Source organism: Xiphophorus hellerii, chromosome 18 (assembly GCF_003331165.1).
Source record: "Xiphophorus hellerii strain 12219 chromosome 18, Xiphophorus_hellerii-4.1, whole genome shotgun sequence".
Classification (NCBI taxonomy): domain Eukaryota; kingdom Metazoa; phylum Chordata; class Actinopteri; order Cyprinodontiformes; family Poeciliidae; genus Xiphophorus; species Xiphophorus hellerii.
Window position 1 is genome coordinate 31,404,203 of NC_045689.1, and position 15,438 is coordinate 31,419,640.

Sequence of the window (15,438 nt, forward strand, 5' to 3'; positions counted from 1 at the left end):
CTTTACAATTACACAACAAAAACTATGTATCTATTACTCACAGAAATTCAAACAATCTTTATAAAATCTTCCATTAGCCCCTCTAGAAGTAAGTGGATGAGGTTGATTGGCAGCGCTAAGACCCTCCTCTTGGTTCTGATTGGTTGTTTTTGGTCAGAACGGTGCATTTCTTTAGCCAGCAGTAGCAGCTCAGGAAGGAGATGGAGAAGATTGATCTTTATTACAGATTATCTGTTTCATAGCAAACTGTCATGACATGGTGTCAGCTTGAACAAATATGAAAAAACACATTTTTCATTAAAGTTATATTCTGCAGCTTGAACAAAATGCGATAACATAGCTTTTTTTTTTTAGAAGTCTGGATTGCTTCTTGTATATTTTGCACGTTGCCTGTGACTGTTGTTGGTGGGAAGAGACATTTCAATAAGCTAACACCAATTATAAAAAAAAAATTAAGTAACCTATTTGCTGTATTTGATGTGGACTGTTTCATGTAAAATTCACGAGCAGTAAATATTGTGCTAGTATCAGAATTGAAGCAAAGAAAGCGAGGCAGTTGCAAGCCTTTAAAATTATGGCGCTTTTGATGGGTCAGATAGACTTAAGAAACTGTAACAGCAGCTGCGAAAGGGGGGCCCAATTCAATTTTTTGTCATGGGTCGCAAGATTCCTGGCAGCACCCCTGGGTGTGTGTACAATGAGAGAACCTCAGGTCAGAAGATTGGGACAAGTTTGTTTGACCCTTGTTTCAACACGCATTGTAGACTGAACTGTTGTTTAGTTAGTGGTGATGAATCAATAGGCAGAAGCGCCTGTTCAAACAGTCACTGAACATTTACTCATTGCCCTTTAATTCAATTAAATTGGGTGTGCTGTGGTGGCGCAGCGGGTTAGCACGCCCCACGTTTGGAGGCCTTAGACCCGCGGACGTCGCGGGTTCGACTCCCGGTCCCGACGACCTCTGCCACATGTCCTCCTTCAAAAAATGCTGCCAGCTCAGCTGGCTGCCTGCAGGCACAGCTCCTGTCGTGTGCTGTAACTGTGAAATAATTTTCCTGCTGGGATGAATAAAGTTAAAATTATTATTATTATGAAGTTGGTTCATCAGTTTCCTGGGCAAGAACAGTAGCCTTCAAGACAGATTTAAAGCTGCAGTATGTAACTTTTGCAAAAACATGTGTTTTCCATATTTATTGAAACTGTCACCATGTCATCACAGCATGATGAAACAGACAATCTGAAAAAATATTGAGCTCCTCCACCTTCTCTCTGAGCTACTATAGCGATCTGCTAAAAAAAAAAAGCACTGATTGGTGAAACCAATTACCAGAGCCTTGGAGCTGTCAGTCAATCTCCTGTCTGCTGCTCAATGTGCTAATGGTGGGAAAGCAACTTACCGTTGCAGGAAAACCATTTATCCACCGTCATCAGTAGCCATGCTAACGCGCCGTAGCTTTGGTCTGTGTTGTGGAAAACCAGCTGCAACTTAGCCAAGAGCACAAAGGAGGGCGTGGGCATGAGGGAGGTTGACTGAGCAGTGTGTCTCTACAGTTAGTACTGGGAGAAAGCAGAGGTGATACATTTTTCACAGAATAACTGTCTTATTTTATACTGTCACAACATAATGATAATTTTAACAAATATGTAAAAAACTATTTTTTTTACTTTTACATAAAAGTTGCAGTTTTAAAGACAAGCTGGATCTCTGTGCAGTGTGCTGTTCAAAACAGAGAGGTTGTTATGGAAGGGCGAGTTGATTCCTGAAAACATCTTCTCTTGTGTTGTCTTTGTGAAATCTGGTCCATTGTCTTGTACTGCTTTTGTTGCCTGTTCAAGGTATATTTTCTGGCAGTTTTGTATGAGAATGCTTCATAGGTGACACCTGACTGCAAAAATCATTGTGGTTTACTTGCCTGGTGTACTCTTGGTCTGCTGTTTTGATATCCTACCCATAAAACAGTTTTTGCTTGTGATTGTGTCTGATCTGAGTCAAGTAGTGTATTCATCAGATGTTTTCCCAGAGGCTTAAGTAACGGCAGTCATCAAACACCACTAATAAAACAAGAACGATCTGTAAAATTCACCACTGCATAAATACAAATATCTTGGGGTATGCCACATGTAACTAATGTCCGCTCTGATGAGACGTTACCTACAAATAAGTCCCTGTTCTTCATATAAGACCCAAATGGGTCAAGTACTGTACCAGAAAGTCTGACCCAGCTCTCTAGTCGGTTTATTTCAGAGTCAAAAGTATCAAATGCTGCACTGAGGTCCAACAGAACCAATTCTGTGGTTCTTTTTTTAAATAGATTTTTCTGATGAATGGAAGGTTGGAAAAAAAGAAAAAAAGAACCACAGAATTGGACTTATTTGTAGGTAACGTCTCATCAGAGCGGACATTAGTTACATGTGGCATACCCCAAGATTCCATCCTGGGATTCATGTTTAATATCTACATGGTCTCTCTAGCTCAGATTATAACAAGCAATAGGAATAGTCGCTATAACTATGCCAATGATACACAGCTTTTAAGCAGCTCTACGATGTCACCAGGTGACTCTGAACGCATCCAAGCCCTGAACAAATGCTTAGAACAAATCAACGTGTGGACGTGGTGTAACGTTCTCCAGCTGAACAGAAGGAAAGCTCAAGTTATTATCTTCCTCTTTGGACCCAAAGAGGAAGGATTTGGAGTCAGTCAGCACACACAGCTTCAGTTATTACAGCTGAAGACTAGAGAACTTGATCAGAATCTGGGTGTAGTGATTCATTCTGACCTGAACCAGAGACACATAAAGACCGTTCTTCAGTCTGCCACCTGAAGAACATTTCTAGTTTAAAGGGCTAAAGTCTCAACAAGATCTAGAGAAACTCCTCCATGTGTTTATCTTTAGTTGCATTTATTACTGTGACACTGTTCTCATAGATCCGTTTAAAAAAAGCAAAGTAAATAAATAAAAAATTCTCCAGCTCCAGTTAACGCAGCTGCTGCTGGCGTTCTCATTAAAACCAGGAAGACGGAGCACATCACCCAGCTCTAAAGTCCTTATAGTGGATCAATAACTGATTATTGTGTTACGTTTTCATTATGCAAGGGCTTTGAACTGCTTTGTTGCTGGTGTGAAAAAGTATTTGCCCCTTCCTTATTTCCTATTTTTAAGCATCTTTATCGCAATTCTGTGTTTCAGAACCTTAACCAATGTAAAAACTAGTCAGACACCACAAGTAAACACAAAATACAGTTTCTAAACGGTGTTTATTATTAACAGAGAAAAAAAAAATCCAGCCTACATGTCCCTCTGTGAAATAGTGAGATGCCACAATGAGATTTTAAATTACGAAGCTGCACTGGCATTTCTCTTTTACAATACTATTGCATAGTGACACTTGATGAACTACTGACTCCTAATCAATGACGATATCACATTAGATTCTACATGTTTCAAAATAAATTCACCGAGTGCAAGGACACTGCACTTTATTAAAATGTACAGACATTTTGTGCTTCTCTGCTGCTCAGTGGCAACTATTTTGACTGAATTTTCCAATGAACACTTTCTAAAAACCCACCAAATGTTTTGAAAAATCAGTCCAAGTTTTAACAACCTGCCCAAAGTTTTTTACCAGCTAAACTCATTTAAAAAAAGCCTGATGAACCCTCCCTCCCCCTCCCCCACATCTGACAACACTGAGCAAGGGTTTTGTGTGTATTAAGATATAGACATGGATGATTCTGAGTCCATTCACAAACTTCAAAACTCAAGTTATCTTCAGAATCCAAGCCTCGTTTTGAGGAACACAAAATTTGGAAGTACTCCAGCAACAAATATTTTTTAGTTTGATTTGCCTTTTTTCACAGTGGTCACTTTTGACTGCCTGGTATGAATAGCAATATGTGGATATAATTATGTGTTTGAATAATGAAGATTTCAGGTCACTGAACTAAAGGACAGCGAAGCCCAAAGGGTCAAATGTGTCCATTTCCTCTGACTGTCAGAATAACTAAACTGACTAAACACAATATTTATATTTGCAGGAATTAGGTTGTATAAGTGTAAAATCATTGGTCTGACGTTAGTGTCTTCATGTGATCCTCACTCTTCATGCTGCAAACAATTTGTTAAAATCTCTACTACTTTTAGACATTTTTTTTTATTTTGGCAAAGGGAGTCGGAAAACATTTTCTCTATTTCACAAAATTAAAGAGTTATTTTAAAATTGCACTTGGAACAAAATGTGCACTTATTTGGAGAATTGTGGTTTGTCCTCAAATCCTCGATTTACTTTGAGCTTTGTGCTCGGAATAATTTTCCAACAAAGCTTCTAGGTTCCAAACATTGTAAAATATTATTAAATACTAAAGGGCAAATAGAGCCAAGGAATGCTTAATGTGTAAAAAACAAAAATAATTTCCTCTGCTTCTCCGCTGTCTTTTACAGCATAAGTAAGTCACTTTAAAAGTTTTTTTGTAGCCTCTCTTTCTAAATAGAGGTTTATCATCTATAAATCTAGTTTATCATCTATCATCTATAAACCTCCACCTTATGGGATCACATTTAAGATGCACTTTGCTATCACTGCATTTGTCTCAGAAGGTCACTGTGCACTGATGTTCCAAAACGCCTCGTCTCTGTGCGTTTCTGTTGTCTATGCAGTTTTAATCTTGATTCCAAACACAGAAAGCAATATACCAATAATCAGCTAAAGGATCAAACACAACTAACACTGTAAATGTGTGAAATTGATGATTATGTGCTCCTTTATATCTCAGTGACTTGGGTATTGTCAACTACCAACTGATTGAAAAAAACAAACAAGAAAAACAAATTGGATGGAGTCACAGAAGCTAATAGTCTGAGACCAGTGGTGCAGTCAAATGTGTTGCATGGGTAAACCTCTTCATCTGTAGCTGCAGCCATTACAAATGTGCACAAAAAATGTGTCGCAAAAACAATGTTGCAATCATGATGTGTCCATTAAATAAGAAACTAAATTAAAATCGCATGTGAATAAGTTTGTTCACGCTATAAGTCGCTAAAAAGCATGCTGCGCCATCATCCTATAAATACTTCCTGTTTCCTTCTTCATGGTTTCCACCAGTGGCTACACCCGGCTGTTTATCATGTGATGGGAAAAAACATGTTTACATTGCAGGTTTGTGAAATAAACCAGCTTCAACACAGCCAAAAATCCCACCTGATGCTGGGGTGGCAGACTGAACTGTCACTGTGCTGGAACCTTCAGGACTGAACACCAGACTGGATAGAAATTAAAGCTAGAGTAAAAAACCTTTTAACAAAAACATAGTGTTTTTGAAATTGCCGTGTTTCCATTAAGCAATTTTTTCTTTCAAAATGACAGACTGCCCAATGATATGGTCGATGGAAATGCAGCAAGTGAGAGTGTCTTTACCACTGCATCTCGTAAATGAAGCAATATGCATGCTGCCATTTTTCTATGAGAGTGAGACAATGTTACCTGCAGCACAAGGGTAATTGTACTCGGTCTCAGCTTGGTCACCTGTCAGAAAGAAAAAATAATATATTATAGGAGAATCACATCAAACTAAGCTGTGTAAAGGAATCAGGCTTTACTTGGCTGGTAGTAGTCATAGATCTTGATCACAGCTGGCTTTAGGTTCTGCACTGGAAGCTCCTGTTGGAGCTCTAAGCTGTGGTTGATGGGTACCCCTCTCTGTAGCTGATGGAAGAAGAAATGATGAGACCCTGGTTTAGAAATGTGTAGACCGCCACCCTCTGTTACTGCTGGGAACTCCTCTTACCTCCCGAAGATACATCACAACATGATTATCCTTCTGTTCCACATGGTCCACAAGCTGGGCAGCTCTGAGCTGTAATAAAGACACCATCCAGGCAGCTGTTTATTACCATTACCATGGCAACGCCTGAGACAAACTTTGACAGTCTGGTAGTAAACATTACCCTCTTCAGTGACTCTGAGTCTGGAGCGAATCCAGTCAGAACTTTGATGTCCACAATCACCATGTTTGTGGTGTCCTCATTTCCACTGTCCCCGATACAGCAAACAACCATCTTCAGTGCAAAACTGTTTTATTTCTAAAATTAGACGTTTTTTGATGACTTACAGCAGGGGGGTCTAACAGTGTTGTATAAAGTACTGAAATCTCAGAGTCAAGTAAAAGTACAAGTACCTCTCCAAAATACGACTTTGGTAAAAGTCGAAGTCACTGACTGAAATGTTACTTGAGTAAAAGTCTTAAAGTATCTGAAACGTCTTGTACTTAAGTATGGAAATTACTGTAAAAATGGATGTACTCAAGTAATGTAATGAAAAGTACAAGTAAAAAGTAAAACAAGGCAAGTGTGAATGACATTTCTTATATTTTGGTAAACTTGTCAAATAAACTTAAAATAATGTACCCAACCAAGTGCAGGCAAAATGAAACCTGCTAATAAATTGTTCCAGTTTTAAAGAGTAGCACATGTTAATGGTTTGTGGTTTTGAACTTGCATGCCTTTCCTATATTCGTTAAATTTAGTCTAAATTGCTATCGCTATGGCTTCTGTCCCCCATTGAACTAGGGTGACCAGACGTCCTCTTTTTCCCGGACATGTCCTACTTTTCAGACCTAAAAAGGTGTCCGGGGGGAATTTAAAAATTGTCCGGGATTTTGGTCAACTGCCTCAAACACATTACATAGCTTACAGTGCATTATAGGGCACGGCGCTGCGTGTCACGTAATCCCTGAGCCGCGTCAGTGCGGGCAGCACTCTTCTGTGTTCGTCCCTCACTCCCACCCGCTGTACGGTGTTCTGATTTCTGATTTCCCCAACAATGGGAGAAGCGAAACAGGTGTATCCTATTGGAGGTGATGAACAAGCCCAGGCAAGCAGGCTACGGACTTTGTTCGGTAGCCTACTTGCTAATCAGTAGGTGGGGTCAAAACACTTTGTTTCTCTCTCTCGCTTTTTTGTAACGAGTAACTAAACCACACATTGAAAATGTATCGGAGTAAAAGTACGCAATTAAGTTCGGAAATGTAGTGAAGTAAAAGTGAAAGTCATCAAAAATTTTCATACTCGAGGAAAGTATGAAGTACTCCAAAATATACTTAAGTAAAGTAGTGAAGTATTTTTACTTCGTTACTATACAACACTGCATAAAACAGTTGGGAACTGGGGTTTTGGCCTTTGTGGGGAGTTCTTTTCTGTCTGCTGCCTTCTCATAGTCTACCACCAGATGGAGCCAGGAGATTGTTCATGTGGAGGGCGGTCCAGGTGTTTGGATTCCATGCACCTGCAAGGAATCTGCAGCAACATCAAAATTTCATTCTGTAGAGTGCAGGTCTGGACATCACCTCTAGCCCAGACATTCACTCTCTGTCTTCTCTTCTCTTCCTCCTTCTCATATGTCTTGTCAAGTGACATCATTGTATAATTTGTTCTTACCTTTCAGTTTTGAAGTTATGAGAACATGTCATTATAGTTTTAGTTCTGTAGGACTAACTTTATTTAGTCTAGGTTTCAGCAGGAAAACGGTTGCTAACAAACATTGCCAGAGTTAACATGGATGTCAGCAAATTCACCTGGACAGCTTCAAAATGAATTTATTCAGTACATAATGCATTCTTAATTTACTGGCTTGGTTGATTTATTACTAGTTTATTTGCCTAAAGACAAAGGGTTAAATGTTTCAATCTACTGAACTACAGGGACACAAACAGGTATTTTGTCAAGTTATGTTTTGTGCTTTTATTGATTCAAGAAGTTTGTCATGTGAAAGTTGAGACACAAATGTTAATACAGGAAGGTCAATGCATGTGTTAGAAAAGAAAACAAAAAAACCTTACTCATCCTTTTTCACATTGTGTTACGACCACAATTCTACAATTTATTGGGATTTTATGGGCAAAACACAAAATGGTTCATTTTGAACTGGAGGAGAAAAGATGGATAGTGCAAGTGTGGTGTGCAGATAACCCCTCCTGACTCCTTCCATAAAGCTATTACTTTGTACAACTAACTTTTCTTTTTCTTTTTTTTTTTTTTTACATCAACAAGTCTTTAGGGCTCTGCTATTTCAAGCACAGTCAGGTTGGAGTGCATTTCAATTCTGGCCACATATTTTCTGCTGAAATTAGGTCTGGACTTTGACTAGGGCATTATAGCTTAAGAATACTCTGAACTAAACCGTTCCATTGTAGCTCTGACTGAGGGTTGTCATCATATGGCAAGATGAACTACTCTAGTCTCTAGTTTTTGCAGGTTCTAATGTGTTTTCTCCTTAAATTCGTCTGTCTTTAGAGCCATCGACTCTGATCTGTTTCAGAAAGAGCAGGAGCTTTTAAAGAGACAGAGTTCCAATTTCAAGGCGTTAAATTAGGAAGCACAATTTCTTTTAAGTCATATTTGATTAATTTACTTTTTAACTGAAGGTAACATAGTTACTTGATTGTGCTATAAAACTTCACTATATGCCTGGAAAATACATAATACTGCCTCTTTAAGGGATTTTTCTGGCTATAGTGACCTTTATATGAGAGAGACAGAGAGAGAAAGAGAGAGAGAGAGAAAATGAACACACACAACCAAATTGAAAGCAAGTGAAGAAAAATATATCAAATCTGCCACAGTCTGTCCTTCATGTCAACCATCTGTCTGTCTCAAGGACTCCCCACAGAGGCAGAACAATCAGCGGCCACAGGAAGGTTGGAGTCTGGTAAAGCTGCAGGCCTGGGGTTCCAGAACAGATCTTCAGTTTGTCTTTGGGAGAGACAGAAAGTAAAGAAGACCCAGGTTATGTATGTCTGATCAGTTCTACAGAAGTTACAAATTACAGATGACTGCACTGTAAAACCATGTGGACAAATGAGAAACCGTTATTAATACTGCTGAGACGAGGCACTGATAGGCATCTTGCTTATTGGTAGGTATCAAAACTGTGCTTTACATTTTAAAAGTAGTTAATATTTTAACGTTGCACTCTTTCTAGGAGTTATAAATAGCAAGTAAGCTAACATAAAAGCAGTTACGATGTGTAATCACTCAATGTTAGATGAGGTTCACTAACTGTCTAGGCGACATGTCAAGCCAGTGAGTTAGCAATTTCCATTTTTCACTTTACATAGTGTGACATTTCAGCTGTATGTTAGTACATGGAGTCCATGGGCTCTGGTGAGGGATTTACACCAGCAGCGACGGTGTAAATCGGGTGGGGAGAAGAGCACGCCATGTCCGTGGAGCATCAGACAGAGCAGGTGGGAGATGGGTCAGAGGTCGCGGAGTCTGTCCAACTCCTGACCATCTCAGCAGAGAACATGGCATGTGGAGAATATAAGATCAGAGGTTGCTGCTTTTGAACATATAAGTTAGCTCGGTTTCATTTATTCCCTTTGCACATCGTAAGTTGTATTTACATTTTATTTTATGTAGCACAACGTCAGCTGTTGAAAATGAGCTTCAGCAACAATTTTTATCTGTCACTAGGAGGACATTCAGCAGTTGAATTTACAGCAGACACAACAACTGTTGGAAGCAACGTTTGGAACAGGAACTAGGCCTGATTTTTGAGGTTCTCGGCTTCTCCATCATCACCTCCTGTCCCCAGCCAACCATCCTGGTGCATCTACCAGAGCTGCAGAGAGAGGCCTTACACTGTCATGAATGACAGAGCAAAGACACGCTTCCAGGCTCTGATTGGTTGCTTCTGTTCTGGAGCTGTGTATTTTTCTAAATGCTACTAGGGACTCAGAAAGGGCCTGGGGGACTTGTTCTTTTTTCAAATATTATCTCTCTCATCTTCTATTTTCAAGACATGGTGAGATTCTTCACATATGTGAAAATAAAATATTTTCAAAAAAGTTATTACATACTTTAATGCAAATCGTCCTCACCAAGACCAAGTTACAAAACAAGTCATTTTATCTTGTTGATGCATAACACTGGTCTACAGCCAGAAAATTGTCTGGGGCTTTCCAACTGTTTTAGGGTCATTTTGGTGAGCTGAATCCAAAAATCACATTAGTTTTGCTCAACCAGGTCAACTGAACTATGGAGCAAGATGATCATCGAAATGCGTGACTTGTTCCCACATCTGGATCGGTTTGAGATCAATGAGTGATGAGCAGGAGGAGAGATTCCATCAGGACAGGAAAGAGACGGAGAATTTTACACAATGAAGATGTAATAATCAATTCACATGTACCAGTGATTATTATTCAATTTACAGAAATCCAAGTTTGTAACATTTAATTAATACACTCTGTTAAAAAACAATTTTTTTTTCTCCTTAAACCTTTTTGGATGAGAAATATTAACAGATATGGACTGATGATGTCACAAAAATGTTATCAATTTAATCAGAAGATCAGATGTCTCTAAATCAGATTAGAATACAAACCTGAGCTGATTGAGAAAAATGGATGTCATTTTTGGATTCAGGGGTGCAAAATAGTCCCAATTTAGTTGGATAAACATAGACAGCTTCCAAAAGTTTTTTTTTTTTGTAACCCAGTGTAATATTTGCTTAAATAGCTCAACATCATTTTGTGCAGAACTATAACATGGAATTAATGTCAAATACTAACCATTTATGTCCTTTGAATTGGGGTCTATTAGCACTGTTTTATTTTCCGTTCTCTTCTTTCTTTTCAGTATGCAGGTGTAGTTGATGACACTGGTTGGCAGCTGCGGGTCGGTGAACTCGCATGAACTGTCAGAGAACCCTCCCAGGTGAGTCCCATTTGAGTAGAAGTCACAGCTGAAGGATGGAGAGTTCTTGCATTCAGCATAATAACACTTCAACCTTCAAAAGAATAATAATTAAAAAAACAAAAAACAAATCATTTGAGAATATTTATAATTCAATGTCATTATTAAGTGTCAAGAGCGAATTCCAACCTGACGGTGTTGTTCTTGGAGCAGACAGAGAATATGCCAAAATCCCCTTGCTTTTGGGAAGAGACTGAAACTAGAGTCAGATGGCTAGTTGTCATAATGTCAGAAATATCAACCAACTTTCAGCCAACAGCTCAATACAGCTAGATTCACAACATATGCTCACTCCTAATTGCTTTGTCAAAAGCATTTTTAGACCACAAGTTATGGGGAAAGTTGCTTTTTGTGGAAATTGGGTTCGGATAAGAGACCATGAGCAGTCAAAATCCCATCGGTCGTGGTTAAAAGGGCAGTATTATGTGCGTTTCGCATGGCTGAATAGTTGCCAGGGGAGATAACAGGATTTCTGAAACATGCATACAAGAATCAAGGCAACACTCCATGTATGGTTTTGATGAGGGGATAACAGTATGGCATGATGCAAAGCTAAAAAAAAAAAAAAAAAGGAAGTCAATTTTACATAATACTGCCCCTTTCACTCTCTTTGTTTTAATAAAACAGTGATTAATATGTAAGCTCGTGGAGACATTTTTAAAAGACACCGGTCTTCAAAAGAGAATAATGGAGCTGATGAATACTTTTTAATAATAAAAGGGGTTATAATAGGAATCCAGTGGACGAAGGTTAAAATTGGGGAAACATGAGCTCTATATGAGCTCTATGTTTAAGTTCTATCAGAACTCCTGCTGCAGGATTTTGGATCAGCTGAAGGCTTTTAGCTTCATTTTCCTGACAATAAAGAATTACCGCAGTCCAGCCGTGACGTATCGAATGCATGAACTAGTTTTCCAGCTTCCCCCCCAAACAGGATATTTTCTAATTTTGGCAGTATTCTGTAGGTGAACAGCTCTGAACTAAGCAGTTTATTTGTCTTTTGTTCAGAGGCAATTTCTTTTTGTGTAAATTAAAGAAAAAGGAAACTTAGCTATGTTGTCAAAAACATTCCTGTAAGCCTGCTCAACTTATTGAGGTAATCTGTTTTATGATTAGATATCATCAGCATTTCAGTGGGAATTTATCATACGCTGTTGAATAATTATACCAATAGGAAACATTTACAGCCAAGAGAATTGCTCCAATCACAGAGCCTTGTGGTACTCCACATGTAACCCTGGAGTGTGAAGATTTATCGTTGACATGAACAAAGTGGAATCTGTCGGACGGACTGGACTTAAACGGGCCTGGTGCTGTTCCCTTGATACCTTCAACACATTCGAGCCGTTCTCAGAGAATATTGTGGTCAGCTGTGCAAAAAAGCAGCACTTAGATCGAGTAAGACAAGAACCAACACAAGTCCATTATCTGTGGCCAAGAGAATATTAGTAGTGACTTTCATCAGTGCTGTTCATGAGCTTCAAATCAATCAATCAAGTTTGTTTGTGTGGAATATTTCAGCAACAAGGCAGGTCAAAGTGCTTTACATCATGAAAAACAGATCACTAGGACCTGTTTGTCCTGATGACATAAATAAGGATGCTCACATACCTATGTAGCAACTAGTTTTACAAAAAAGAAATTTAGAAAGGAAAGCATGATTATATATAAATATGTAACTTAGAGAGAAGGTTTCTGTGAGCCAAAATAAATCATTTTGATTATCACAAACCTAAGTATTTGTTTTGTTGGACTGACAGAAAAAAAAAATCCAACTGGTCCAGCATATGATGATATAAATATTATTTGGGGGCTGTGTTTTTATTTTAACAGAAAAAAAATCCTATTTTTGTAGGCTATAAATGTTTTGAATTTAAAAGGTGTGGACCCCTGTGAGCTGACCAAAAACAAACTGAAAGGAAGTCTGTTAGATCACCTGAAACAAACAAAACCATTCTCCACATCTGAAAGATCTGAAGACGTTTTACAAGAAGAATGAACACAACGGCCAAGACGCTGACAGATCTTTACTAAAGCAGTCTGAATGCTGACATTTTACCCCAAAATGTTTCAACAAATTGTTATTGCAAGGGTGTACATACTTTAAGAACAGAGTAAGAGTTTTTGTCGTACTTGGTACATTTATCTTTTTTCTTACTATAAGCTGCACATGGATATTTCTCTCATTAAAAGAGAATTCTTTTTTAATTTTATTTCATTTTTTATTTATCTGGCTTCCTTATTGCTTATTGAAAAACACAAACTCACGGATGTTTCCCACAAATGTATGCACAACATACTGTATATCGTATATCATATGCCATGTTTCATATAATCACATCAGATAAAACGCATTATAACCAACCCGAAATGTAAGAAGAAAAGTAAACATGAACACAGGGAACAGATGAGCGTTTCTCATTTCTGGTCCTCAGCTGTCACAAGTTTTAGCTGTTTCTCTTCTGCCACACGTCGGACTTGAACAAGTGGGTAATTAACAGCCTTGTGCAGCACTTGACGGCTACGGAGGAGGTCCTGCGATCATTTGGATCAGAGAGCACATCCAAAACACACAAGGTAATGGTCCCTGCAGACCGGAATTTGAGAAACACCGGAATAGAGCCCCGGACTAACAGTGATATAATCAAATCTGGGGATAAACTGATTAGAGCTGGTTGTGGTGAATGATGAGTTGGGTATACACAACAGCAGCAGCCATGGAAATTCTATTAGAATTGTCATGATTCCTAAAAGCAGAAACCCGAGGCTCCTGTGATTTTTAGCCTCGCAGACAAACATTTTGGTATAAAAAAAAACACATAAATACAGAATTCAAGCACATAACTGATAGTTATTGTTTGTTTTAGCGTGACCGAAGCAGACTTACCGATGAGGAGGAAAAGCAGAAACAGAGAGTTGACCATTCGCCTGATCTGTAACATTTGACAGAAAGACAACAAACCCTGTGATGTCGCAGACAGAAACACAGAAATAGATGGCATATTGACATATCTAAGACATTTAGCAAGATGCTCCATGCTTTTCTAATATACAAATATTTGGGTTTCATTCACAGTTTAACCTGGTGAAGCACAGAAAATGCTCAGACACACTCCAAGAACAGTTTTAGAAGCCTCTGAAAACCTATGAAAGCACCGGATAAGAGAAAACGTGCACCGTTCCTGCATCCCAACTGGGGAATCTGTAAAAACAATTAGTTTTGTACAACACTTCTCACTGTGGAGCAACAGGTGTCATGGAGCCCCTGTGGTACTGATCGAGTACAAATGAGAAATGTAGCCGATTTTCAGTCTTACCATGGTTCCTTTTCTTCTTTTTTTGTCCTGAGGGTCACAGCTATGGACGAAATACAAGAATCAGTGTAAAGGGTGGGGCTGGACATGATGAGATAAACAGCTGGATTGGAGCCAGATGGGAGGTCTGTGGAATAAAAATGACTCTGAGTGCTGTACTGTACATCACATACTGTCTGCATCTGAGTGCATTTGGGGATTTCAAAAGTAAGACGTACGAGAGTTTTGGTTTTGTATTGACAGTATTTTCAATTTGCAACACAAACCATTCAAATTTTAGCTGCTGTGAAAGAAAAAAAATATTCTAAAAGCAATAATGTAGAACAATATTATTAATTTACCCTTCATCAAAATTTGTAACTCGGACTATTTTTTTGGTTTTCCTATATTAACATAGTTGATATATTAATCATGATTAATTTGATTAATCACAATCAATCAAAAAATAGTGATTAAACAATTTTTTAAATAATTTAGTACTTGATTGTTAATTGGAGTATATGAAAGCCATTTGCTGACAAAAGCCATATATTCAGAGGAATAATTAAGCCAAAATTCTTTAAAAAATGTTATATTTGCGTGCTGACTGGGAGATGGAACCTGTTGAAGTCTGCAAAAGGCTCGAGACTAAGGAAGAGGCCAGCCTTCCGGCAGGTCGACCAGTGTGAACAGAAAGTCACAGATACAACAGAATGTTTTTAGACCTACGCACGTTCATGAGTATTAGAATGGTAAAGTCTACACTAAACTAGAACATTTCTGAAGAAATTTAAACGGGGCCTGCCAAAGTGTGCCTGTCAGTTGCCACACTTCGTGGGCGTTCTGATGCTACAAATTAGCATCAATGCTAAAGTAAGCTACAATGTACTCGATAGCATGCATGTTACTCAAACATGTTGAGTAACATGGACTTATGCCATTCAGTATGTTGAAATTAGTGTACAAGTTAAAATGAGACAAATTGCTAGCATTAGCCAAAATACTGTCAGTAGCATGTGGGGCATCATTAGCATGTTGTCTTACATTGACTTACTCCATTCAGTGTACTAAGCATGGCTAATAAATAAGAAAAATAGCTAAAAGTTTTTTTTAGGGAAAAGGCTAATGCTAATGGGGGGAAGTGAAATGCTAAGGTTTGTGCTAATGTTAATTCACTATCTTGCGCAGCAGGGTAGCGCAATAACCTGAGAGAAAAAGATAGTAAAGGCTAATATTAGTACTAGCCTGAGAGGAATATTTAGGCTTGTATTTTGAAATTCCGTTACAAAACGTAACACTGTGTTCCTGTCGCTCCCCATGATTAAACTCATAATTACAATCCTCTGTACTGAATAGCTCTCTGATAGCAGACGGTGTGTCCATAAACAAGT

At 38.5% G+C, this 15,438-nt stretch overlaps 1 protein-coding gene and 1 long non-coding RNA gene across 3 annotated transcripts; one reads left to right on the forward strand and one right to left on the reverse strand.

Moving 5' to 3' along the window:
- Nucleotides 1–14,046, forward strand: LOC116737293 (uncharacterized). Its single transcript, XR_004342770.1, has 3 exons — nt 1–233; nt 2,407–2,412; nt 14,037–14,046. It is a non-coding gene; the product is annotated as an uncharacterized LOC116737293 (long non-coding RNA).
- LOC116737292 (murinoglobulin-2-like) lies at nt 3,241–6,127 on the reverse strand. 2 transcript variants are annotated; one of them, XM_032590359.1, is made up of 5 exons: nt 5,946–6,127; nt 5,786–5,854; nt 5,598–5,703; nt 5,482–5,523; nt 3,241–4,109 (listed from the first exon to the last, which is right to left on the reverse strand). In XM_032590359.1, exons 1-5 carry the CDS (start codon nt 6,054–6,056, stop codon nt 4,105–4,107), a joined length of 333 nt encoding a protein of 110 aa, XP_032446250.1. In that variant the 5' UTR covers nt 6,057–6,127; the 3' UTR covers nt 3,241–4,104. The 2 variants fall into 2 exon arrangements, with proteins under 2 accessions (XP_032446250.1, XP_032446249.1); XM_032590358.1 differs by lacking the exon at nt 3,241–4,109 and having other exon boundaries at nt 5,232–5,523.
- Nucleotides 14,047–15,438: the final 1,392 nt, after the last annotated feature.

Bases quoted from the DNA above. Each gene is read 5' to 3' on its own strand.
- LOC116737292 (XM_032590358.1), bottom strand. From the start codon at position 6,056: ATGGTTGTTTGCTGTATCGGGGACAGTGGAAATGAGGACACCACAAAC. The intron at 5,855-5,945 runs GTAATGTTTACT...TCTTTATTACAG, and splicing joins ACTCAGAGTCACTGAAGAGG to CTCAGAGCTGCCCAGCTTGT. The intron at 5,704-5,785 runs GTAAGAGGAGTT...TTCTTCCATCAG, and splicing joins TTGTGATGTATCTTCGGGAG to CTACAGAGAGGGGTACCCAT.